General features: G+C 38.7%; 1 protein-coding gene across 1 annotated transcript in view; it reads right to left on the bottom strand.

The window, feature by feature from the left end:
- Positions 1-3,749: 3,749 nt before the first annotated feature.
- The window catches only part of ptprfa (protein tyrosine phosphatase receptor type Fa), a 343,585-nt gene continuing 321,311 nt past the window's right edge, over positions 3,750-26,023 (bottom strand). Inside the window, exons 27-31 of the mRNA XM_079267305.1 lie at positions 18,179-18,305; positions 15,302-15,427; positions 14,062-14,216; positions 12,460-12,595; positions 3,750-4,095 (exon numbers count right to left, since the gene is read on the bottom strand). Of these exons, the coding sequence (XP_079123431.1) occupies positions 4,027-4,095; positions 12,460-12,595; positions 14,062-14,216; positions 15,302-15,427; positions 18,179-18,305 (613 nt within the window). The 3' untranslated portion in view covers positions 3,750-4,026. The remainder of the gene's footprint in view (positions 4,096-12,459; positions 12,596-14,061; positions 14,217-15,301; positions 15,428-18,178; positions 18,306-26,023) is intronic.

Raw genomic sequence — 26,023 nt, 5'->3', positions numbered from 1 at the left:
CACTGAACGTCGACGACACTCTCGGTTACCAGTCTGTCCGTCTGCAACACAGTGATTAAAAACAGTTGCGCTGTAATATATCATGACGGGGATCCAGTGTACCTGCCTACGTGAGCCGTCTTTGTGAAGCAAACAGAAAAGTGCAGCTTATAAGATGAGTATGGAGGTCTGAAACACGTGGCGATCACCAACTCACTTCCCCGTATGTGTAAGAAATTTGAGCATAGAACTGTGTGTTTAGTAGATATAATAAAAGTGTTCAATGATTCATATTTAAGAATTCATAATTAGTCATAATCATAAGAAATGCATAATTAAGATAAGCATAAAGTGTTTTAGGATTAGTAGCTAGAAGTAGAATTTGAGACATGAAGCTTTTGCCAAAGTTGCAGAAGTTTAACGTTTATACTGAAGGATTATCATAGAGGGATTAAGCAATAACTGACAGTCATTGAATGTGTTAGTAAACTCAGGGACAGAAAGGCAGACAGACAGAATACACTCCTGGAAGTTAGCCAATAGGAATTGGGATAAACGGAAGAGGAGGTGTTTCGAACGGATGTGGGTGGTTTAATTTCAAGTCTTTTTCTCTCTCACGTGATGGCTCTCAGAGGACGGACGGGTTTTATACCTGAGGAGCTGAGTAGAGTTTTTTGCAAACGGGGTTTTATTGATTTAATATTTCATGAAATAGTGTACTTCACTGTAAAGACTGTACTTGCATCAGTGGAATTAAATTACTTTTAATTGTGAACCAGTTTTGGTAGATTTATTGTTGCAGCGTGTCGACTGTAAAAAGCAGCCGGACACGTGCTCTGGCCTCCTCGCTGTGGAACAGACTCAAACTTCCACAAGATGGCACCCCAGATGGGACTCCCTCACCGGGCTCGCAGCAGCTGGGGGCTGCGTTGATCAATCATTCCTTCTGGGCCCAAACATCGGTACACAGCGCCGTTTCATGTAGTCTGTAGGTAGCTTTAGCAACTTAGGGGAGGTCTGATTGACTGGCGCAGCTAACAGCTAGCTGTGCGGTGCCGGCGAGGAACGATCCGCGAGGAGGCCACGTTCCACTGAGGTAAACTATGATTTACAGTCTGAAGTATGGTGAACTAAAGGGACTAGTCCAGTGTATACAGAGGATCCTGAGAATAAAGAAATTAAAGACAGACAGCGCTGTAATTATATCATCACATTGGAATCAATAAACGGTTGTTTGCTTGGCGGACTGGCTTTGCACATACTGGGAGACTCCTTGGCTCAGCGCGTGCATTGCTGGGTCTTGTAGACAACGAGTTTAAAAGCAGTTTTTGGAGCTAGGCGAACTTAAATATCGTGGCTTTGAGGGGCTTAGGGGTGCAATCCTTTGTGGGCTTTGTCCACGAATTTTGGGTCTCGTAGCATAAACTGTTTAGAGAAGCTAAGGCTAGCAGGAGTTAGCTTCTGAGGCTGCGGCTCACAGGTGATGATACACCGATCCTGGAAGACTCTCTCGCTTGCTTTGGCCGTGCATTAAATTAGATATCATGTGGATGATTCGGAATAAGTAGAATAATGGGCTTTTGGGGGAACTAGATGGACTGGGGGAGTGGTTGTGTAACCGCTGGCAGTGCAAAACTCGCGTTTCATAACGTAATGATAATCTCAGGTCTGGAGGAGCTAATAGCCTGTTAAACCAGAGGATTTAAGGTTAAATAACACCGGACAATAAGTCCAATAATACGTGTGACTAGTCTGTGTTTTAGCAGCGTGGAAATACGTTTAAAATGATGAATAACATTGCATGATCTGTAGCCGCTGTGTGCGATTTCTCCCTGTGTCCAGAAGTTGTGGCCTTAACATATGACCTCAGAGACATGACCGGTGTGACAGGTGTTTGTGGTCCATGCGAGCCGTTTGTGGATCAACATGTCCGGAACATTTTACGAGAGGACTTTGACCACATGAAAAACCACATTGAAAAAAATCTGGTTGGCTGATATCAACCAAAAAGGTAAGTAAAATGTTCAGTTTTTTTATATTATCTAATAGTGCCCCCACATTCTTAAAGTTCCACCGAGCCCACTGTCAATACTTTCAGATTCAGCTCTGCTAGGATTCAAAACATCAACAGGTCGGACATCATGGGATTCAGAGCGTTGTTGAAGTTTAAGAGAAAATTCAGATATGAATAAGTCTGGTGATATTCTACAGCATCTGTTTTTCCCATGTGCAGAGCCAAGCCGACATTGAATCGATCTTACCAACAAGTAAAGCCTCCCAGACCTTCATCAGTGAGCCACACTGTTACACTGGGCGATGTGTTCCTTCATTACCATGAACACACACACACTCTAGCTTATTTTCACTCAATCCCACATACACCATCCTGCTGCCACACTGACTCACGAGACCAGTCCTTCCCAAAGACTGGGTCGGAACCAACGGATGCGTCGCACAAGATGTCATTAAGGTGGCTAAATATACGAGCAGCATTTCTTCCGTTGAATTATATATCTGCAGTTCACCTCTGAGCCACGCGAGGGAACCTGGAGGTTTGTCTTGTTCTGATAACTGTAGCCTATTTACGAGCTACACTGACTAACATAAAAGGCTGGAGGACATTCTGTTTGTTTAACCCGAGGTAGGACATGAAGAGAACGAGACAGCCTGTTAACCTTGCCTATATGCATTTATAAAGTATGTCACAATACGTACGTTGAAAATAAAGTTGTGATCTATCAGATGTATATCTCTCATAAATGGCTGGTTTACCGATTCAAGGTAATATAAGGTGATGTGGAAATGCCGGCAAAAATGGTCACGATGTTTGTCATTTTGAAAGAGTGGGTCCCCTGAAAAGATTTTGGGAAACACTGCTTTAGAGCACTTACTGTATTAATCCGCCCGCTGCAAATAGTCCCCAACTAATGCACTCCTAAAAACTACCGTTAACTAATTAATGACTTCTTTTTTGTTTTGTTTCTAAATTGATATATTTGTGAGCCACTTGTTATTTTAAAAGTATATTTTCAGTAGGAACCAGTGGGCTTGGAGCTGAGAGAGACAGACTTGGGAGACTAACTCATTGTTGGTTTTAGCATTTTCGTGGAATTTGTTGGCAATTAGAAAATAGCGCGGGTTGGGCAACTAAACCAACTTGATTAGATTCCAGCACTGAGTCTTGTTGGGGACTCCATGGAGTTATTCTGCAGAGCATGTGTTCAGAATGCGACATCGACAGACTGTGCTCAGTGTACCTGAGTCTCTGTTGGGGGTGGACACAACCTTTAGATTCCTTTCGACGGCTTTGAGAAAATGAGGCAACAGTTATTGACTTGAAAGATGATTGCAGTTGTTCAGATGTGAATAATCTTTGCATGTTTATAGCCATATGGCTATTTCATACTGTAGTTAAAAAACGATGTTTACTTGATCTGTTTGTGAGACATCTTCACCATCATTCTGTTGGATATCAAGATCACACACTTTTACCCCTCAATAAGATCAATGAGAACATAAGAACATCATACATATGGTACAAAGTAAAACAATTAGCAGCTGTGAATATACGCTCTCCAGTATTAATGTTCATAATAATGTCCTCTGTGCTGATGAAAATAATACAAATATAAGAAAATTTAAAAAGACCCATTAAGACATAATAACCAGTGAAAGTGATTACAAAATAAATTCTAAATATTTATAACAACATAGTATTGATGAATATCAATGAAAGTAGCAGAGCATTTGTTTTTGCTATAAGGAGGAGGCAGACACTGGGGAGTGACGGGAGGATTCAGTCGGGAATCGGAATGAGGCATGACTACAAGTCTTTCGGGGGTTTTGGTGTCGGGTCTGTGGCAGAATCATGGCACCGGTGCAGGAGGACGTCGTCTCCTCTCCTCTTTCCTCTTATCTCCCCGTTTGCTGCTGTGGTCACCTCCTAGTACTGTAGCCTCCTCATCAGGCCTCGGGGGCTGACGGAGCAGAGTAGATGTGGCTCAGAGGAGACACGGGACTCCTCTGAGGGTGTCTTTCTGGGCGGGGTTATGTTGCATAGTGATCGAAGCTTCCCAGGTACTCCAGAGCAGCCCGGTAGCACAGTTGGTACTGGTCCTAGTGACAGAAGAAACAGCAAGGTTCTGGTCATATTGTTTGTTCATTTGCAGGCCTGCACACGAATACATCCTCAGAATGCAGTCGTGGAATGGACCTTCATAATATTTACTTGAAACTGATTTGGGCGCAGCGGAAACAGATCTGTGAACACAACACTGGCATATTAAATCACCTTTTAAGTTGCCTACTTGCACATCCAGCAGACACAGAGCAACTCTGCTATTGTCCCCTTGATGAATGTAATTCCAATGTTAAATCTTGTATCGCCTCCAGCAAAATAAATATCTGTGTCTTTAGCTCCTAAATGTTCGCTGTGTTCAGCAGATAGTTTCTAACTGTAGGCAGCTAGTGTACAGTGCAGTGGTGGGCCGTCAGGGCCTGCAAGACTTTCTCTGCTGACCTAAACAGAATCACAAAGTTATCTATTTTATCATTTAATAATTTGTAATGTATTATAATTTATAAACATATTTTTCCCATTATGTTATGTTCTCATTGCACAGCTCCTGTCTTCCTCAGTTGCTCTGCTTCCAGTGCAGCTTGTTTTAAGTAGAGCTTTCATCCAATCAGATCTCACCTCTGTGTCTCTAGGTAAGAACAGAGCCAGAGGCCTGCAGACTCTCACCTGCAGCCAGTGCAGATTAAAGTACATGGGGACGATATTGTTGATTGTCATTGTGTTCAACCAATCAGATCTTTAGTTTGACATGTTAGGCGTCAGTGGCGGCTGGTGGAACATGTTCTAGGTTAGGGCCATCTTATCAATGTCAGCAAACATCCCAGTATGATTTAATGCAAAAAAAATGTAAGTATCAAACACACATTATTACTTGGCAGTTAAATATTTAACATGTATTCCAACACGAAAACAATCAGTAAATAACACTTATATAATATAACATGTTCATTTATTGAGATGCCCCCATGGACCTTGTTATAGGAGGTAAAGATCAGGAGAAGTAAACATGAAGTGTAATTATGAATACTGATGTTAAATTAAGCTATGATGAGTTTTCACTGTTAATTTAACATCTCTATTACATGTTGATGCCTCCATGACCAAGTTAAGCAGATGAGACTGAGGACAGCTATGTAGAAGAAAAGATGTTCACTTTGTCTAATATGTAGCTTGACAGAGTTCTCATGTGTGTCCTGGTGTTCTCATGTTTCCTTACCTCCTCATCCCTCACTCCCTACCCTGGTGTTCTCATGTTTCCTTACCTCCTCATCCCTCACTCCATACCCTGGTGTTCTCATGTTTCCTTACCTCCTCATCCCTCACTCCCTACCCTGGTGTTCTCATGTTTCCTTACCTCCTCACTCCTCACTCCCTACCCTGGTGTTCTCATGTTTCCTTACCTCCTCACTCCTCACTCCCTACCCTGGTGTTCTCATGTTTCCTTACCTCCTCATCACTCACTCCCTACCCTGGTGTTCTCATGTTTCCTTACCTCCTCACTCCTCACTCCCTACCCTGGTGTTCTCATGTTTCCTTACCTCCTCACTCCTCACTCCCTACCCTGGTGTTCTCATGTTTCCTTACCTCCTCATCCCTCACTCCCTAACTGTCCGTGCTGGATCCGTCCCCGTTGTTTTAAAAAGCTAAATAAATGATTAGCATGACGATGCTAATGCAGCTAGCTAACCTGTCTGGTGTACAGCTAGTACAGAAGCTTCATGTACTGCTTCCCTTTCCCGCGAGTCTGCTGTCTGATTGTGAGGTCAGGCTGATCTGATATCAGCTCTTTGGCTGCAGAATCTCCTCAAAGTTCTCCTCTCAAACGGGTCTTGGAGGAGGAGTGCTCGCCTGTAGAGACTTCTCCTGACGAGAACGCGCAGCTAGGGGGGCCTGATCGTTCTGGCCCCAAGCTGAATCTATTTGAGGGCGCTGATTGGCTAAATTGTATGTCACTCATTTATATCTTGAATCAGCAATTGGCTAAACTGCTTCATAGACCCGCCTCTTTTGGGGCAAAACGATCAGGCCCCCCAAGCTGCGTGTTCTCAGAGTGTCGTGCACACAGACAGAGAGCACGAGCAGGAAAAGCATATATTTTGCGCAGATATCATATTTTACACACATTACTGGGTACATTCCACAGTTCAAAAACACAAATATTGACAATTTGTATAATTTATGATTATTGTTGGAGACTTGTTCTGGTGGTGTTGGAGACTTGTTCTGGTGTTGTTGGAGACTCGTTCTGGTGTTGATGGAGACTTGTTCTGGTGTTGATGGAGACTTGTTCTGGTGTTGTTGGAGACTTGTTCTGGTGTTGTTGGAGACTTGTTCTGGTGTTGATGGAGACTTGTTCTGGTGTTGTTGGAGACTTGTTCTGGCGTTGTTGGAGACTTGTTCTGGTGTTGTTGGAGACTTGTTCTGGTGTTGATGGAGACTTGTTCTGGTGGTGTTGGAGACTTGTTCTGGCGTTGTTGGAGACTTGTTCTGGTGGTGTTGGAGACTTGTTCTGGTGTTGTTGGAGACTTGTTCTGGTGTTGATGGAGACTTGTTCTGGTGGTGTTGGAGACTTGTTCTGGTGTTGTTGGAGACTTGTTCTGGTGTTGTTGGAGACTTGTTCTGGTGGTGTTGGAGACTTGTTCTGGTGTTGATGGAGACTTGTTCTGGTGTTGTTGGAGACTTGTTCTGGTGTTAATGGAGACTTGTTCTGGTGTTGTTGGAGATTTGTTCTGGTGTTGATGGAGACTTGTTCTGGTGTTGATCGAGACTTGTTCTGGTGTTGATGGAGACTTGTTCTGGTGTTGTTGGAGACTCGTTCTGGTGTTGATGGAGACTTGTTCTGGTGGTGTTGGAGACTTGTTCTGGTGTTGATGGAGACTTGTTCTGGTGTTGTTGGAGACTTGTTCTGGTGGTGTTGGAGACTTGTTCTGGTGTTGTTGGAGACTTGTTCTGGTGTTGATGGAGACTTGTTCTGGTGTTGATGGAGACTTGTTCTGGTGTTGATGGAGACTTGTTCTGGTGGTGTTGGAGACTTGTTCTGGTGTTGTTGGAGACTTGTTCTGGTGTTGATGGAGACTTGTTCTGGTGTTGATGGAGACTTGTTCTGGTGGTGTTGGAGACTTGTTCTGGTGTTGTTGGAGACTTGTTCTGGTGTTGATGGAGACTTGTTCTGGTGTTGTTGGAGACTTGTTCTGGTGTTCTCATGTTTCCTTACCTCCTCACTCCTCACTCCCTACCCTGGTGTTCTCATGTTTCCTTACCTCCTCATCACTCACTCCCTACCCTGGTGTTCTCATGTTTCCTTACCTCCTCACTCCTCACTCCCTACCCTGGTGTTCTCATGTTTCCTTACCTCCTCACTCCTCACTCCCTACCCTGGTGTTCTCATGTTTCCTTACCTCCTCATCCCTCACTCCCTAACTGTCCGTGCTGGATCCGTCCCCGTTGTTTTAAAAAGCTAAATAAATGATTAGCATGACGATGCTAATGCAGCTAGCTAACCTGTCTGGTGTACAGCTAGTACAGAAGCTTCATGTACTGCTTCCCTTTCCCGCGAGTCTGCTGTCTGATTGTGAGGTCAGGCTGATCTGATATCAGCTCTTTGGCTGCAGAATCTCCTCAAAGTTCTCCTCTCAAACGGGTCTTGGAGGAGGAGTGCTCGCCTGTAGAGACTTCTCCTGACGAGAACGCGCAGCTAGGGGGGCCTGATCGTTCTGGCCCCAAGCTGAATCTATTTGAGGGCGCTGATTGGCTAAATTGTATGTCACTCATTTATATCTTGAATCAGCAATTGGCTAAACTGCTTCATAGACCCGCCTCTTTTGGGGCAAAACGATCAGGCCCCCCAAGCTGCGTGTTCTCAGAGTGTCGTGCACACAGACAGAGAGCACGAGCAGGAAAAGCATATATTTTGCGCAGATATCATATTTTACACACATTACTGGGTACATTCCACAGTTCAAAAACACAAATATTGACAATTTGTATAATTTATGATTATTATAATTTTTTATTTTTTTTTGTGTGGCTCATGGTGGGGCCATGCCCCATGGCCCTCTATTGACCAGCCACCACTGTATATATGTATATATATTATTTGGGTCGTTGGGTATATTTATATTCAAGTTCAAAAACACAAATATTGACAATTTGTATAATTTATGATTGTTATTATTTTAATTTTTAATTTTTTTTTTTGTGTGGCTCATGGTGGGGCCATGCCCCATGGCCCTCTATTGACCAGCCGCCACTGTTGGGCGTATTCTTTGACGTGCCAGAGCTGCTAGCTGGCCTACAAGTACGTGATTGGTCAGTGGGCTAGCCTGACATGTTTGGCGGTGACAATCTCAATATCTGCTGCCTCTGTGAGCGGACATCTTCAGCCTCAAACGCATTAAAACGTATTCAAGAAATACAACTAGGGCGACTCCACTGTCTTCAGTGGCGTCCATGAATGGAGAAGGACTTCTTACTGGAACTAAAACACACAGATGTACTGAACAACCGTGATATTAAACTCTTTATTAACAAAGAAAGGAGGATGGACTTTGTCTTTAAATAGTGAACAGCAGCTCTGGTAAGTCAACAGATTTTGTTTTTACATCTGCAGTAGCTTTAATATGCTTGTTTATACATTATTATTTGTACAACTTGTTTTTATGAAGATGGATTTTTGTTTGGTTTTATATGTGATAGGAACTATTGTTACGTCCAGTGTTGCTCTGGGGACATATTTAGCAGGTGCCAGTGTTGCCAACTTGGCGACTTTCTCGCTAAATCTGGCGACTTTCCAAACCCTCATGGGGACTTTTTTGTCAAAAGCTACGAGTGACAAATCTAGAGACTTGTTCTGGTGTTAATGGAGACTTGTTCTGGTGTTGTTGGAGACTTCTCTGGTGTTGATGGAGACTTGTTCTGGTGGTGTTGGAGACTTGTTCTGGTGTTGTTGGAGACTCGTTCTGGTGTTGATGGAGACTTGTTCTGGTGGTGTTGGAGACTTGTTCTGGTGTTGTTGGAGACTCGTTCTGGTGTTGATGGAGACTCGTTCTGGTGTTGATGGAGACTTGTTCTGGTGTTGTTGGAGACTTGTTCTGGTGTTGTTGGAGACTTGTTCTGGTGTTGTTGGAGACTTGTTCTGGTGTTGATGGAGACTTGTTCTGGTGGTGTTGGAGACTTGTTCTGGTGTTGTTGGAGACTTGTTCTGGTGTTGTTGGAGACTTGTTCTGGTGGTGTTGGAGACTTGTTCTGGTGTTGTTGGAGACTTGTTCTGGTGGTGTTGGAGACTTGTTCTGGTGTTGTTGGAGACTTGTTCTGGTGTTGTTGGAGACTCGTTCTGGTGTTGATGGAGACTTGTTCTGGTGTTGTTGGAGACTTGTTCTGGTGTTGTTGGAGACTTGTTCTGGTGTTGTTGGAGACTTGTTCTGGTGTTGATGGAGACTTGTTCTGGTGGTGTTGGAGACTTGTTCTGGTGTTGTTGGAGACTTGTTCTGGTGTTGTTGGAGACTTGTTCTGGTGGTGTTGGAGACTTGTTCTGGTGTTGATGGAGACTTGTTCTGGTGTTGTTGGAGACTTGTTCTGGTGTTAATGGAGACTTGTTCTGGTGTTGTTGGAGATTTGTTCTGGTGTTGATGGAGACTTGTTCTGGTGTTGATGGAGACTTGTTCTGGTGTTGATGGAGACTTGTTCTGGTGTTGTTGGAGACTCGTTCTGGTGTTGATGGAGACTTGTTCTGGTGGTGTTGTAGACTTGTTCTGGTGTTGATGGAGACTTGTTCTGGTGTTGTTGGAGACTTGTTCTGGTGGTGTTGGAGACTTGTTCTGGTGTTGTTGGAGACTTGTTCTGGTGTTAATGGAGACTTGTTCTGGTGTTAATGGAGACTTGTTCTGGTGTTGATGGAGACTTGTTCTGGTGTTGATGGAGACTTGTTCTGGTGGTGTTGGAGACTTGTTCTGGTGTTGTTGGAGACTTGTTCTGGTGTTGATGGAGACTTGTTCTGGTGTTGATGGAGACTTGTTCTGGTGGTGTTGGAGACTTGTTCTGGTGTTGTTGGAGACTTGTTCTGGTGTTGATGGAGACTTGTTCTGGTGTTGTTGGAGACTTGTTCTGGTGTTGATGGAGACTTGTTCTGGTGTTGTTGGAGACTTGTTCTGGTGTTGATGGAGACTCGTTCTGGTGTTGATGGAGACTTGTTCTGGTGGTGTTGGAGACTTGTTCTGGTGTTGATGGAGACTTGTTCTGGTGTTGTTGGAGACTTGTTCTGGTGGTGTTGGAGACTTGTTCTGGCGTTGTTGGAGACTTGTTCTGGTGTTGTTGGAGACTTGTTCTGGTGTTAATGGAGACTTTTTCTGGTGTTGATGGAGACTTGTTCTGGTGTTGATGGAGACTTGTTCTGGTGGTGTTGGAGACTTGTTCTGGTGGTGATGGAGACTTGTTCTGGTGTTGATGGAGACTTTTTCTGGTGTTGATGGAGACTTGTTCTGGTGTTGATGGAGACTTGTTCTGGTGGTGTTGGAGACTTGTTCTGGTGGTGATGGAGACTTGTTCTGGTGTTGATGGAGACTTGTTCTGGTGTTGATGGAGACTTGTTCTGGTGTTTTGACGTTAAAGCTCGTAAGTTCTGCGCTGTGGTGAACGAGCAGCGGTGCTGCCGTGAGTCCCTCCGCCGCCGCCCACAGAAGCCTGGCGCTGCAGTCAGAGCAGAGAGGAGACGCACTCCATTGACAGGTGTTGGCTTCATTTTGACACGAAACAAATAATAAGCGCAGCTGTGTTTCAGCTGCAGGACAGCAGTGAAGGCCCAGGTATAAAAAGCACGGCCCGCCACTGGTACAGTGGATTATGTTCCCTGTGTTGAGCAGAGTTTCTAACTGTAGGCAGCTGGTGTACAGTGGATTTATCAGAGCGTCTGCTGAGAGAGCAGAGTGACTGAACCAAAACAGTGAAACCCGTCTGCAGAGTGGGTGAGAACTCTACACACAAGTATTGTGTTGTTATGATAAAACTACTGGTTACAACATTGAGTAGCGTCTTGAGGTAGGCCTAACTTGAGTATTTGATGCTACTTTAAACATCTTCTGAGCCCATAGAACGCCTTTCTGTGCTCACTGGACTAGTACAAAAGCAAATGGTGATTTATTATTGTGTGTAACCTTTGTGTTGTTTCTTGGCGTACTGGAAACAACCGTCTTGTATGTCGAGACACCGCAGGCAAAAAACATCGTTTTTCATCAACAGGTCCATTTTGAGAGTTCGGTCTATTTTAACAAGTTTTCTTTAAGACTCGTGGAAATAAATCCATCTGGAATACACATTTAGCGGTTTATTTTACTACTTTGTCTATTTGCGTCTGTAGATTTCTCCTAAATTCACCTCAAATTTCAGAAAACCCGTAACGCAAAACAAACTTGTCTTAATGTCAGTAACGAGCTGGGGAAGTTTTATGATGATATCTATTGGTTATTATTTTGACCTCTTACAGACACCACACCTTCCAGTTTCATTCCTCTCTATATTCTGAAGGTCTTGACAGATGGGTTTGTTCATATATCATTCATAGCATGATTTACAAAACATTTTATTACAGAAAACATGGAGACAATAGGTTTTTTTATGACTGTTGACAGTATTTCCTAATTTATGGAGCAAAACAAAGAGATATCGCTCGGTAAGAAGCGTCATCTAACATGTCAACAAAATGAAACAAGAATGTTGAACTGGCTTTATCCAATGCTCACATTTATGTTCTGCAAATGTTTTTCCAATAATTGTCTTAATGTCAGTAATGAGCTGGAGAAATGTCATGGTGATATCTACCCTGCAACTGTACTGAACTACTGAAACATAACATTTTAAAGTATTTGTGAAGTATTATTAAATATGCGGCTGTCTGAGTAGTAATCATTTGAAATAGCTTGAAAGAGTCAGCTCCCTGGTGGAAGCTGCAGGATGCTGTTGGGACCTCGGAGTCATTGAGTGAGGGGCTCACGGTGCCTCCGTGTTCCACTGAAGCACTCACAAGTTCCTCTGCTCCAGCAGCAGTCAGACGTTTTAATGAACACCGTTAGATTCATGCCTCATGTGGCATGTTATGGTGTTATTTGTTATAATGTGTTTTCTGTCTGATGTGCTCTGTGGAAACTGAGTTGTTTTTTGGTGGCAAATGAGTTTCCCCACTGGGGATTAATGCTTTCTAATTCTAATTCTAAACTGCTTCCAGATCACAAACACTTTCAACAGCACAAGCCCGTTCTCTGCTGCTGTGTCTCCTGAAGTTCTGTAATCACACATTCAGCTTCACGTGCTTGGATGTTGTTTCATTTGTGTAATGATTGCCCCGCTATGCTCTCCTCTCATCAACGTGACATTTCTCCCATCTCCTCTCATGTCCTGGTCATCAACCATACCTCTGTCTGCACCATGGCTGGCCTCTGGGTTCGGAGCGTCTTGACGGTCTGGAAGAGGTCGACCACGCCCTCGTACCTCATCCTCTCCAGGACGATGCTCAGGGTGATGAACACACCGGTCCGCCCGACGCCAGCACTGATGGACGCACATGTTATTAGACCCTCATTACAAATCAGCGTCTCACACACACATACACGTCGGCAGGACCAATCAATATGCGAACCTGGCAGCTCAGAAAATCTCCAAAGGATCTTTGACAAACAGACTCAACTGGTTGTGAGTGTATCTGTCCATTCTGTCGAACGCTCTTCTATCTATTCTAGTTGAAAATATGGGAATTATGAGATGGATGTTGAAACTTATTTGCCAGCAGTGCCCGGTGAGCCTGTACTGTGGATGGTAACACCATCCAATATTCAACTCTCTGGTCATCATGTCTGTGGTGGTGTTATGTTGGATTATATTGGATAGCATTTTATAATAAGGTGTTTCTTTTTCTTTTAAATGTATTTATATGAAAAACTCAAAAACAACAGACATGAGCATTTCTTTAAATCTCCTCTCTTGAACACATCTCATGTACAATGAAAACAATCAACTGAAGATGGAGATGAATTGGTCAATGAATCAAAGTAGAAAATACCGTAACAATTAATTTGCATCAACTGTAGTGAATAAATATGTGCATGTTTTCTTTAAACAAATCACCAAAATTACAGCATCATAATTCTTCGATTTTCATCTTTCAGACGGTCCTTGAACACATCATGCGCGACGCTTCAGTCAGAAGAAGCCACCAACACTAAGTTTAAAATTTGATTCTACATGTCTCAATTAAAATCTCGCCCAAAATAAAGTGTTTGTTTTCACCAGATCCTGTAAAAAACCTTAAATTCTGAGCTCTTCAGCACACGTAGGAAGCCATGACTGATTTGCGTGAGACCAACAGTCACGTGACTGAACTGCTGCTGAACACAGAGCAGAGAGGAGAGGCTGTTCATATGTAAACACTTCTATATACAGTATACAGCACATAGACACTCAACTTGGTAACACTTGGTAACATGTTGGATATATCGATGTTTGTGTTTTCTGAATATTTTGTAAAATTAATTATCAAAGAAATTCAACTACCGTTGTTTTTCTTTTTCATGATTTATGGCTTTATAACTGTGTTTACTGCACAGAAGACATGTTGAGTTCTCTCTACTTCTGTGATGTGATCAAAGACAAGAAAACATCTTAAGATACATAAGAAATGATAACGGTGTGACTGATATGACACTTTAGGATTCTTTCATTGGACTACACCGTACTGCACGGGAGGTCCTGGTCACTCAGTCTGTCCGGGCAATTCTTCATGTGTTCAAAGGAATTACGAGTTCTTTAACTGTGACTCGTCTTTTCATCAAAATCTCTAATCTGACAAGCTGAAGGCTTTTTAAATCTTTGACCAATAAGCAAGCTATTTGTCGCCTCAAGTGCCTTTTAAATCAATGCAACAAGGTCAGTGTTTACATGAGGAAAAAAAACAAAGCTATGATGTTAATCTCTCTCTCTCTCTCACACACACACACACACACACACACACGTCTAGTTACCTGCAGTGCACAGAAATTGGTCCATCTTGTCCAAATTGCTCTTTAGTTTTATGGACCTGGCCGATGAAGTCGATGAATCCCTCCCCGGTTTTTGGCACTCCTTGCTCCGGCCAGTCAGTGAACTGAAACTGCCTGATGGTCCTCGACTGACCATCCTGACACACAGGCAAACGGAGAGACTGTGAGTAACTCACTCACACACATCTACTACACAAGAAACTGAAATACTCACAAAGAAGGGAACAAAAGAAATGCTGCATGTGTGTTTTAACAATAACTAATCCAATGTTGCAATTACTACCTTTACATTACACCTGGAATAACCAATGGATGCATCTAAGGTACCTCGATTTAGATTTATCATTCTACAATTTAAAGTCAAAATATTGGTTTTATGTTTTTAATTGCCCCCCACACACACAGTTTGGTAAAACAACAATAAGCACGCCTGAAGCCTTTCCTAATAAAAGCAGACGGCACTAATTGGTTGCCAGGCAGGGCTGCCTGACCGTTGCCCTGCTGCAATGTGATTGGCTGTTTGCCAAGTACTGTTGTGTCATCTACTTGTAGTTGGCAGAAGATAATTGAGGAGAACAGTCACATTATGCGTCTGTGTGAAACTGTGAAATGATCTCAACTGTAGAAAAGTCATTTTCTGCTTTTGCAATTGTCCAAAGTGTTTATTTTCTCCATCTGAAGTCTGAATCCGTGCAGCTTGAAGATGTTTGTGTAACTGGGATCTGATCTGACCTTCAACATATAATATGTTGCTTATCTACCTTCAAGACCTCAGCTTTGACTTTGGGCTCGCAGGTTGACATCGAAATCCGATCATTTGATTTACTTCATTCATTCTTAGGACACAAGTTTTTGTAAAATGCAGCCTATGTGTTGCTTGGAGCACATCCTTCAGATCCATTCTTCAGCTTTAGTTGACTAAAAGAGACGAAAGCTGATATTTGTATTCATCAATGACTCAATTTGCCCCAAAGGACATCACAGGTGCAACGATTGTCATTTAAGGTCTGTGCCCTGTGTGGCGAGTGAAAAGTCCCAATCAGGGTGCAGTGAAAATTCACAAAATGCTAAACAGATGGAAGAAGAAACCTCTGCATGCAACGTAAATGCCACTCTGCCAGCACAAACATATTCTGTCACAGAAATGGCATCGATGTCCTTTCCAATTAAAAGGAGCCGAGCCAAAGCCGTCGTCCTGCCGCTCTCTGCGAGGAGAACCTACCCTGGCGTCTGTGACTTTGAACTCTCTCAGGATGTACTGGGGCATGTTGTACTCAGCCATGGGGTCCACAACAAAGTACTGGTAGCGTGCGGAGCGCTCGGCAGGCCAGTACTGGTGGCACTTTTCCTGGAGAATGGAGAAGCGTCACAACGTGTTTCACAACTTCTCGGGCTGTGATCAGGATACCAATGTATCGTTAGTAGGTCAGAACAGGCGGTCACTGTTCGGGAACATTTCATTGACCACCCTGTCTCTCTCCATCTGTGCATCATACACTCCTAGGAATAAGGGGTTCTTCCTGAGAGGCGGAGGTTCCACCCAGAGCCGTTTGAGTATATATATATATATATATATATATATATATATATATATATATATATATATATAGATATATACAGTGGTGTATAAAGTACTCAAAAGCCATACTTGAGTAAAAGTAAAGATACCTTACTGGAAAACTACTCCAGTAAAAGTAAAAAGTCACCTATTAGAATACTACTTGAGTAAAAGTCTTAAAGTATCTGATATTTATTGTACTCAAGTACAAAAGTACTTAAGTATCAAAAGTAATTTTCTGATATTAAATGTACATCACAACCTGAACATTAAATGATCATCATAACCTGTTCATTGAAAGTAAAAGTACAAGTAAATGCTGTTAATAAAAAAGCAAAAGGTCAGAATTGTGAGAATGATGAAGTTTATTCTTTTAAGTGCTGTGGCACCATGACCAAGGACATGGAGCTGTGTTGAACATAATTGGGTTGGCTGTGATCCATTCAGGAGCAACAATGTTCAACATAATATATTGTACATAAGTATACTTTTGCATCTACGATGAACTTATCATCATAATTCTCCGAAAAGCAGTGCGTTTATAAGTATGCTCATTAGACTAGAGGATGTAGAGGGCAAATGCATAATATTATGTTCAGCAAAACATATCCACTTGATGGTCAGTGTTTAGAGAAAGGACGCCTGCCTTGTAAACTCCTATGGGCCTGATTTGAACACAATAGACAAAGGTTTTGCTCAAGCTCAATCTGCAATTGGGCGACTGCTACCATCATAACTCCATCTGATCATCCACAAAATGACTCAAATATCAAAACATGATCAATACTAAAGCAGCACCGAAAGTAACAACCCAGTCATTACTTGAAACTGAAAAATGTCCTGTTCATCTTCAAAAGAGGTTGGTTTTCAAAAATACGAGAATTCAGTCTCGCTCTTCTTGGGCTGAAGACTAGTCCTGCGATGCTAAATAGTCTTTCACAGGCCGCTGAGGCAGATTGAGGTGTGTTCAGCGTCACAGATAGCTTGCGCACTGCTGCGAAGGATTTCCCTAATGCTAACGCTAATGCTAACGCTAACGCTGCGCTCTCTCGGCTCCCATCAATCCTATGGTGTGGTGGCTAGCTACAGCTAACGTTAGCCAACTAGTGCTGCACAACTGTCAACACTTCCTCAGCTCACTAACTCGCTAGCGATCCACGGGTGTTGGTCTTCGTCACCACCGTAGTTTGTTGCGGGAGTAGCAGGTGCTTCCATTTCTGCTTCCATTATGAAATCAGTCATCGTAGAGTGGAATTCTACTCATGTAGTCGCCCGCTAGCTTATAGCATGTAGCATCCTGGGAATAAAAACACCGCAGCTTTGAGAGCACTTGTTTGCAATTGTGCATTAACGTGATTAACCAATGATTTAACTTGCTGCTAGGACCACTGATTCACCAAACCTGCTTGCAGTCTGTGTTCCACCACAGTCCCCGACGCTGCTCTCATGATTCATTTTGTTTCTAAAGATAGATTTGATTTTGTAGCGAGTAACGAAGGTTTCAGGGGAAATGTATCGGAGTAAAAGTACCGGTTTTCTTTGCAAAATGTAGTGAAGTAAAAGTAAAAGTCAACAGAAATATAAGTAGTAAAGTAAAGTACAGATACCCAAAAAAACTACTTAAGTACAGTAACGAAGTATTTCTACTTCGTTACTATACACCACTGGATATATATATATACATATATATAGATACAGTATATATATAGATACAGTATATATATATATATATATATATATATATATATATATATATATATATATATATATATATATATATATACTGTATCTATATATATATATACATATATATATAGATACAGTATATATATAGATACAGTATATATATATATATATATATACTGTATCTATATATATATATATATAGATAGATAGATAGATAGATAGATAGATAGATATATATATATATATATATAGATATATATATATATAGATATAGATATAGATATATATATATATATATATAGATATAGATATATATATATATATATATAGATACAGTATATATATATATATATATATATATATATATATATATATATATATATATATATATATAGATACAGTATATATATACTGTATCTATATCTATATACATATATAAATATATATATATATATATATATATATATATACACTAAGTATACTAAGTACTATAGTAACTATTTTTTCCAAGGAAAAAACATGCAACTATTTTATGTTCACTCTATGTTAATTTTCCATTTTTCAAGACCACTTCTTGTATGAAAGGTGCTATAAAAATAAAGTTTATTATGATTATTCAGAACAACAAAACAACAATAATGAATATGTATCTATATTTGATTGTTGCTGTTTCTAATAATAATAATAATGATAAATATCAACGATGCATTCCATTTTTGCAAATTTTGAGCCTGTTTTTCCCCCTGGAACCAATAACATTTTGTCAAAAGTAAAGTATATCTCAAACCAGAGTTGTATCTATTTGATGTGATACTGTTCCACACTTAATGACATGACACAAAGTGTGATCCTTACCCGTCCCATCTCGCGGAGTTTGGTGAGCATGACTACAATGGTGGAGTTGTGTTCCCACAACATTCTCCAGAAGTCCTCCGTGGTCTCCGCCAACGGGCCCTGGGTGGCCATGTAGGCTTTCTGCTGCCTGCAAAGAGGAACAGAGACACGTCTGAGTTGACTCCTCAGGTTCCATTTCAACCGTCCTCCTCTTCAGCCACAGCTCTGGTCCCGGTGCAGAGAAACAAAGACGCTGTGTTTAGTTGTGACGTCGTCATATTATTCTCATCTTATCACAGCCTGCTTTGCCCGCTTTATTGTCCATCCAACACATACAGTACCAAGGTTAAGGGGAGCCTGTAGCTTTTCAGAGTAGGCAAGATAACTGATAAAATACTAAGTAGCCTAAGTGTGTGGAACACCACCTGATCTTACAACACAAACCGTTCCCTTTGCCCGATGCTTGGTCACTCCCCTGTGCGTCTGATACCTGACCACGAGGCACCGTTAGCGTTCCTGTGAGACACACCTGGCTTTCAAGTGGCTGCAATGGAAACCCATCCACGCCATTGTTGCACTGTTTGAATCTTTGAGCCCAAACAAAAGTGTCTCATGCATTTCTCTCCTCAAAACATGAGCAAAGCAAATAAAGTATCTTTCCAGCATTGTTTTTCTTCCAAGGGTACTTCTCAAGTCTCTTTACTGCATCCCCGTTTCCCTCACTTGGGTCCTTTCCTTGCGTCTTAGTCCCTCCCACCAGGGATGCATGGAGGAAACCATGCGAGGAGAGAGGAACGAGGAAACATATTTTAGGAGACATGAGACGTCCTTTCCTCAGTTGAGTCAGTGAAGTGACTTCTGTTTCTGATGACAGAGGATCAGATGATCACAGCTGATCACAGCTGTGATCATCTGTGATCATCTGATCACAGCTGTCAGTTGGCTTTAACAGCTGGAGAGACTTTAGATAAGTTAGTGTCTGTTCACATGATCACTGTACTTAATAACAGTAACTAATAATACTAATAACTGATAAAGACACACAGTGATCACCACTGTACTTAATAACAGTAACTAATAATATAATAACTAATAAAGACACACAGTGATCACCACTGTACTTAATAACAGTAACTAATAATATAATAACTAATAAAGACACACAGTGATCACCACTGTACTTAATAACAGTAACTAATAATATAATAACTAATAAAGACACACAGTGATCACCACTGTACTTAATAACAGTAACTAATAATATAATAACTAATAAAGACACACAGTGATCACCACTGTACTTAATAACAGTCACTAATAATATAATAACAAATAAAGACACACAGTGATCACCACTGTACTTAATGACAGTAACTAATAATATAATAACTAATAAAGACACACAGTGATCACCACTGTACTTAATGACAGTAACTAATAATATAATAACTAATAAAGACACACAGTGATCACCACTGTACTTAATGACAGTAACTAATAATATAATAACTAATAAAGACACACAGTGATCACCACTGTACTTAATAACAGTAACTAATAACACTAATAACTAACAAAGACACACAGTGATCACCACTGTACTTAATAACAGTAACTAATAATATAATAACTAATAAAGACACACAGTGATCACCACTGTACTTAATGACAGTAACTAATAATATAATAACTAATAAAGACACAGTGATCACCACTGTACTTAATAACAGTAACTAATAATATAATAACTAATAAAGACACACAGTGATCACCACTGTACTTAATGACAGTAACTAATAATATAATAACTAATAAAGACACACAGTGATCACCACTGTACTTAATAACAGTAACTAATAACACTAATAACTAATAAAGACACACAGTGATGTAAGAAATTTGAGCAAAAAACTGTAGTTAGTAGATATAATAAAAGTGTTTAATAATTCATAATTCATAATTCATAATTAGTCATAATCATAAGGGTTTTGGGAATGCATAATTAAGATAAACATAAAGTGATGTAGGAATAGTAGCTAAAAGACATGAAGCTTCTGCCAAGTTGCAGAAGTTTAACTTTCATACTGAAGGATTATTATAGACGGGATTAAACAATAACTGACGGTCATTGAATGTGTTAGTAAACTCAGGGACAGAAAGGCAGACAGGCGAATACACTCCTGGAAGTTAGCCAATAGGAATCGGGATAAACGGAAGAGGAGGTGTTTCGAACAGATGTGGGTGGTTTAATTTCAAGTCTTTTTTTCTCTCTCGCGTGATGGCCCTCGGACGACGGACGTGTTTTTCACCTGAGGAGCTGAGTAGAGTTTTTTGCAAATGGGGTTTTATTGTTTTAATATTTCATAGGAGTATGTACTCCAATGTTTAACTGTAATCGTACTTGCATCAGTGGAATTAAATTCCTTATAATTGTAAACCAGTTTTGGTAGCGTTATTATTGCAGCGTGTGTCGACGGCACAAAGCAGACACACGTGCTCCGGCTTTCTCTCTGTGGGGTTGAGATTAAGCCTCCACAGTGATCACCACTGTACTTAATAACAGTAACTAATAACACTAATAACTAATAAAGACACACAGTGATCACCACTGTACTTAATAACAGTAACTAATAATATAATAACTAATAAAGACACACAGTGATCACCACTGTACTTAATAACAGTAACTAATAATATAATAACTAATAAAGACACACAGTGATCACCACTGTAATTAATAACAGTCACTAATAATATAATAACAAATAAAGACACACAGTGATCACCACTGTACTTAATAACAGTAACTAATAATATAATAAATAATAAAGACACACAGTGATCACCACTGTACTTAATGACAGTAACTAATAATATAATAACTAATAAAGACACACAGTGATCACCACTGTACTTAATACCAGTAACTAATAACACTAATAACTAATAAAGACACACAGTGATCACCACTGTACTTAATAACAGTAACTAATAACACTAATAACTAATAAAGACACACAGTGATCACCACTGTACTTAATAACAGTAACTAATAACACTAATAACTAATAAAGACACACAGTGATCACCACTGTACTTAATAACAGCAACTAATAATACTAATAACTGATAAAGACACACAGTGATCACCACTGTACTTAATAACAGGAACTAATAATATAATAACTAATAAAGACACACAGTGATCACCACTGTACTTAATAACAGTAACTACTAATACTAATAACTAATAAAGACACACAGTGATCACCACTGTACTTAATAACAGTAACTAATAATATAATAACTAATAAAGACACACAGTGATCACCACTGTACTTAATAACAGTAACTAATAATATAATAACTAATAAAGACACACAGTGATCACCACTGTACTTAATAACAGTAACTAATAATACTAATAACTGATAAAGACACACAGTGATCACCACTGTACTTAATAACAGTAACTAATAATATAATAACTAATAAAGACACACAGTGATCACCACTGTACTTAATAACAGTAACTAATAACACTAATAACTAATAAAGACACACAGTGATCACCACTGTACTTAATAACAGTAACTAATAACACTAATAACTAATAAAGACACACAGTGATGTAAGAAATTTGAGCAAAAAACTGTAGTTAGTAGATATAATAAAAGTGTTTAATAATTCATAATTCATAATTCATAATTAGTCATAATCATAAGGGTTTTGGGAATGCATAATTAAGATAAACATAAAGTGATGTAGGAATAGTAGCTAAAAGACATGAAGCTTCTGCCAAGTTGCAGAAGTTTAACTTTCATACTGAAGGATTATTATAGACGGGATTAAACAATAACTGACGGTCATTGAATGTGTTAGTAAACTCAGGGACAGAAAGGCAGACAGGCGAATACACTCCTGGAAGTTAGCCAATAGGAATCGGGATAAATGGAAGAGGAGGTGTTTCGAACAGATGTGGGTGGTTTAATTTCAAGTCTTTTTTTCTCTCTCGCGTGATGGCCCTCGGACGACGGACGTGTTTTTCACCTGAGGAGCTGAGTAGAGTTTTTTGCAAATGGGGTTTTATTGTTTTAATATTTCATAGGAGTATGTACTCCAATGTTTAACTGTAATCGTACTTGCATCAGTGGAATTAAATTCCTTATAATTGTAAACCAGTTTTGGTAGCGTTATTATTGCAGCGTGTGTCGACGGCACAAAGCAGACACACGTGCTCCGGCTTTCTCTCTGTGGGGTTGAGATTAAGCCTCCACAGTGATCACCACTGTACTTAATAACAGTAACTAATAACACTAATAACTAATAAAGACACACAGTGATCACCACTGTACTTAATAACAGTAACTAATAATATAATAACTAATAAAGACACACAGTGATCACCACTGTACTTAATAACAGTAACTAATAATATAATAACTAATAAAGACACACAGTGATCACCACTGTACTTAATAACAGTCACTAATAATATAATAACAAATAAAGACACACAGTGATCACCACTGTACTTAATAACAGTAACTAATAATATAATAAATAATAAAGACACACAGTGATCACCACTGTACTTAATGACAGTAACTAATAATATAATAACTAATAAAGACACACAGTGATCACCACTGTACTTAATAACAGTAACTAATAACACTAATAACTAATAAAGACACACAGTGATCACCACTGTACTTAATAACAGTAACTAATAACACTAATAACTAATAAAGACACACAGTGATCACCACTGTACTTAATAACAGTAACTAATAACACTAATAACTAATAAAGACACACAGTGATCACCACTGTACTTAATAACAGCAACTAATAATACTAATAACTAATAAAGACACACAGTGATCACCACTGTACTTAATAACAGGAACTAATAATATAATAACTAATAAAGACACACAGTGATCACCACTGTACTTAATAACAGTAACTACTAATACTAATAACTAATAAAGACACACAGTGATCACCACTGTACTTAATAACAGTAACTAATAATATAATAACTAATAAAGACACACAGTGATCACCACTGTACTTAATAACAGTAACTAATAATATAATAACTAATAAAGACACACAGTGATCACCACTGTACTTAATAACAGTAACTAATAATACTAATAACTGATAAAGACACACAGTGATCACCACTGTACTTAATAACAGTAACTAATAATATAATAACTAATAAAGACACACAGTGATCACCACTGTACTTAATAACAGTAACTAATAATATAATAACTAATAAAGACACACAGTGATCACCACTGTACTTAATAACAGTAACTAATAATATAATAACTAATAAAGACACACAGTGATCACCACTGTACTTAATAACAGTAACTAATAATATAATAACTAATAAAGACACACAGTGATCACCACTGTACTTAATAACAGTAACTAATAATATAATAACTAATAAAGACACAGTGATCACCACTGTACTTAATAACAGTCACTAATAATATAATAACAAATAAAGACACACAGTGATCACCACTGTACTTAATAACAGTAACTAATAATATAATAACTAATAAAGACACACAGTGATCATCACTGTACTTAATAACAGTAACTAATAATATAATAACTAATAAAGACACACAGTGATCACCACTGTACTTAATAACAGTAACTAATAATATAATAACTAATAAAGACATGCAGTGATCACCACTGTACTTAATAACAGTAACTAATAACACAATAACTAATAAAGACACACAGTGATCACCACTGTACTTAATAACAGGAACTAATAATATAATAACTAATAAAGACACACAGTGATCACCACTGTACTTAATAACAGTAACTAATAACATCATAACTAATAAAGACAGTGATCACCACTGTACTTAATAACAGTAACTAATAATATAATAACTAATAAAGACACACAGTGATCACCACTGTACTTAATAACAGTAACTAATAATATAATAACTAATAAAGACACACAGTGATCACCACTGTACTTAATAACAGTCACTAATAATATAATAACTAATAAAGACACACAGTGATCATCACTGTACTTAATAACAGCAACTAATAATACTAATAACTAATAAAGACACACAGTGATCACCACTGTACTTAATAACAGGAACTAATAATATAATAACTAATAAAGACACACAGTGATCACCACTGTACTTAATAACAGTAACTAATAATATAATAACTAATAAAGACACAGTGATCACCACTGTACTTAATAACAGTAACTAATAACACTAATAACTAATAAAGACACAGTGATCACCACTGTACTTAATAACAGTAACTAATAATATAATAACTAATAAAGACACACAGTGATCACCACTGTACTTAATAACAGTAACTAATAACATCATAACTAATAAAGACAGTGATCACCACTGTACTTAATAACAGTAACTAATAATATAATAACTAATAAAGACACACAGTGATCACCACTGTACTTAATAACAGTAACTAATAATATAATAACTAATAAAGACACACAGTGATCACCACTGTACTTAATAACAGTCACTAATAATATAATAACTAATAAAGACACACAGTGATCATCACTGTACTTAATAACAGCAACTAATAATACTAATAACTAATAAAGACACACAGTGATCACCACTGTACTTAATAACAGGAACTAATAATATAATAACTAATAAAGACACACAGTGATCACCACTGTACTTAATAACAGTAACTACTAATACTAATAACTAATAAAGACACACAGTGATCACCACTGTACTTAATAACAGTCACTAATAATATAATAACGAATAAAGACACACAGTGATCACCACTGTACTTAATAACAGTAACTAATAATATAATAACTAATAAAGACACACAGTGATCACCACTGTACTTAATAACAGTAACTAATAATATAATAACTAATAAAGACACACAGTGATCACCACTGTACTGAATAACAGTAACTAATAATATAATAACTAATAAAGACACAGTGATCACCACTGTACTTAATAACAGTAACTAATAACACTAATAACTAATAAAGACACAGTGATCACCACTGTACTTAATAACAGTAACTAATAATATAATAACTAATAAAGACACACAGTGATCACCACTGTACTTAATAACAGTAACTAATAATATAATAACTAATAAAGACATGCAGTGATCACCACTGTACTTAATAACAGTAACTAATAACACAATAACTAATAAAGACACACAGTGATCACCACTGTACTTAATAACAGGAACTAATAATATAATAACTAATAAAGACACACAGTGATCACCACTGTACTTAATAACAGTAACTAATAACATCATAACTAATAAAGACAGTGATCACCACTGTACTTAATAACAGTAACTAATAATATAATAACTAATAAAGACACACAGTGATCACCACTGTACTTAATAACAGTAACTAATAATACTAATAACTAATAAAGACACACAGTGATCGCCACTGTACTTAATAACAGTAACTAATAATATAATAACTAATAAAGACACACAGTGATCACCACTGTACTTAATAACAGTCACTAATAATATAATAACTAATAAAGACACACAGTGATCATCACTGTACTTAATAACAGCAACTAATAATACTAATAACTAATAAAGACACACAGTGATCACCACTGTACTTAATAACAGGAACTAATAATATAATAACTAATAAAGACACACAGTGATCACCACTGTACTTAATAACAGTAACTACTAATACTAATAACTAATAAAGACACACAGTGATCACCACTGTACTTAATAACAGTCACTAATAATATAATAACGAATAAAGAC

The sequence above is a fragment of the Melanostigma gelatinosum genome, assembly GCF_949748355.1.
Source record: "Melanostigma gelatinosum genome assembly, chromosome: 4".
Classification (NCBI taxonomy): Eukaryota; Metazoa; Chordata; class Actinopteri; order Perciformes; family Zoarcidae; genus Melanostigma; species Melanostigma gelatinosum.
Note: the sequence above shows the minus strand (reverse complement) of the source record. Positions and strands in the feature narration are given on the sequence as shown.